This window comes from Morone saxatilis, unplaced genomic scaffold (assembly GCF_004916995.1).
Source record: "Morone saxatilis isolate NCDOM2014 unplaced genomic scaffold, NCSU_SB_2.0 Contig19, whole genome shotgun sequence".
NCBI lineage: Eukaryota > Metazoa > Chordata > Actinopteri > Moronidae > Morone > Morone saxatilis.
In genome coordinates this window covers 145,631-147,691 of record NW_023339751.1, presented here as the reverse complement: position 1 = coordinate 147,691, position 2,061 = coordinate 145,631, and the positions used below count along the sequence as shown (strand labels likewise).

At 46.6% G+C, this 2,061-nt stretch overlaps 1 protein-coding gene across 1 annotated transcript in view; it reads left to right on the top strand.

Annotated features, from left to right (window-relative positions):
- The first annotated feature begins 489 nt into the window (after positions 1–489).
- LOC118329244 (cullin-9-like) overlaps positions 490–2,061 on the top strand; it is a 9,722-nt gene continuing 8,150 nt past the window's right edge. Inside the window, 4 exon segments of the mRNA XM_035663303.1 lie at positions 490–734; positions 820–1,018; positions 1,183–1,354; positions 1,679–1,824. Of these exon segments, the coding sequence (XP_035519196.1) occupies positions 505–734; positions 820–1,018; positions 1,183–1,354; positions 1,679–1,824 (747 nt within the window). The 5' untranslated portion in view covers positions 490–504.

Here is a 2,061-nt window from a genome sequence, read left to right as displayed (position 1 = left end):
TCCGCACGTGTAACGACGGCACGTGACTCGGCCGCAGCACGCCCCAAGTTGCGTAGAGGGCGAAGTCCCGCCCTACGCTGCTTGCAGCTTTAATTAACCATTTGTTTTTAATTTGTAATATATTATAGGCACAATATAGTTTATTTTGGCTATAGATTTAGTTTATATATTTAATATTTGTATTAATAATGCTTAAAACTGTAATTAATGGGTGAATTTGTTATTTATTTGTTCTGTTATTATTTATACTATATTTGATGCACAATATAGTTTATTTTAGCTTGTAATAATCCATTCCAATTATTTATTTTATTTATTTTAAGTGGAGGCTCAGGTCAGATGATTTTATTCTGAAAATAAAGCAGAACGTTGAGAGAAATCTCTCCCGCCAAGTCGTCTGTAAGGTTCGTCCTATTTACTGGAGCAGTGAACAACGTTTCCATTGCTTTAGAACATTATGGGATGGCATTATTCCAGGTATTAGTCAGACTCTCAGGTGTTACCATGGAAATGGTGTTGCATAATGCTCCTGCTCAGGTGGAGCTGACCTGTTCTGTGTGTGATGTCATCGTTCAGGTGAGCGAGCGTTTCGCTCAGTACATCGATCAGATGATCCAGGCCAGCGGGGTGGCGTGCGGCAGCGTGGAGACTCTGGAGCGACTGCAGCAGTTTCTGGAGCCGATGCTCTTTCTGTCTGGCCTGGAGCTCGCGAACACCTTTGAACACTTCTACAGGTGAGAACGCCACAAAGCTGCCGCCGCTGACACCCAGACCGTCCCTCTCTGCAGGCTCTGAACGTCTCTCTCTCTCTCTCTGCAGGTACTACCTGGGCGACCGGCTGCTGGCTCAGGGGAACGTGTGGTTGGAGACTGCCGTGATCGATCAGATTGGCAGCTGCTTCCCGAGTCGCTTCCCTCAGCAGATGTTAAAGAACCTGAGCGAGTCGACCGAGCTGCAGCAGGAGTTTCACCTGTACCGCCTGCAGCAGCTGGACCGCTGCCTGCAGGAGCACGACCAGGTCCGCAATAACCCTCCAGACCAGGTTTAAACCCAGTGTCTGATTCTAGGACGCAGGGAGAGTGCTGAGAACAGAAGGAGAAATGGAAGGATAGCTTTAAATCTTTAACCTGAAGCTTTAAAGGTTTGAGTTTGATGCAGTTTGTCCTTTGGTTGTTGCTGTAGATGATGGAGGAGGAGTGGGCGGAGTCAGAGGAGGAGGCGGAGGTTCAGGTTCTGGTTCTGTCTCCGCGCTGCTGGGCCGTCTCCTCGCTCTGCTTCCTGGACGAACCTACCAAACATTTTCCAGCTGAACTGTGCTCCTACCTGAACCAGTTCACCCAGTTCTACACACACAGTGAGTAACGTTAGCTCTCTGAGCGGAGGGAACTACAAATATCTCCCGTTGCAAAGTTGTATCTAAGGTTCGTCCTATTTACTGTAGCAGTGAATGTTTTCACTGCATTAGAACATTATTGGATGGTAATTGTTTCTCCAGGTATTAGTCAGACCCTCAGGTGTTACCAAGGAAACGGAGTTATGGTTTGAAAAACAGTAATCAGGCAGTAATTCACACCTTGTCGGCCATTATCCCTTAGAGCAGCTGGATAAAGTGGGGTTGGGGGTTGTTTCCTTTTTAACCATTAGTCAACGTGTGTCTGTCTGTGTGTCCGTCCACCAGGTCAGTACATGTACGGTCTCAGTCACTCGAAGCCTCGCCGGCTGCAGTGGACGTGGCTCGGTCACGCTGAGCTGCAGTTCGGCTGTTGGACGCTTCATGTGTCGACACTGCAGATGTTCATCCTGCTGCAGTTCAACAGCCACGAGGTAACACACACGCCCAAAATACACACATTTTACTGATTTCATGTGAATAAACGGATCATAATGATGCTGAAATAACCTGATAAAGAAATAATCATGATAAAGATTTGTAAAAAGTCTGAATTCATACGAACAACTTTTAAAACACTTGTTTTTCTGAGTGGAGTTTGGTTGATCGGGACTACGCTAACTTCACTGACAGTTACCGCTGATGCATTCACTGACAGTCTGCTCTCTGTG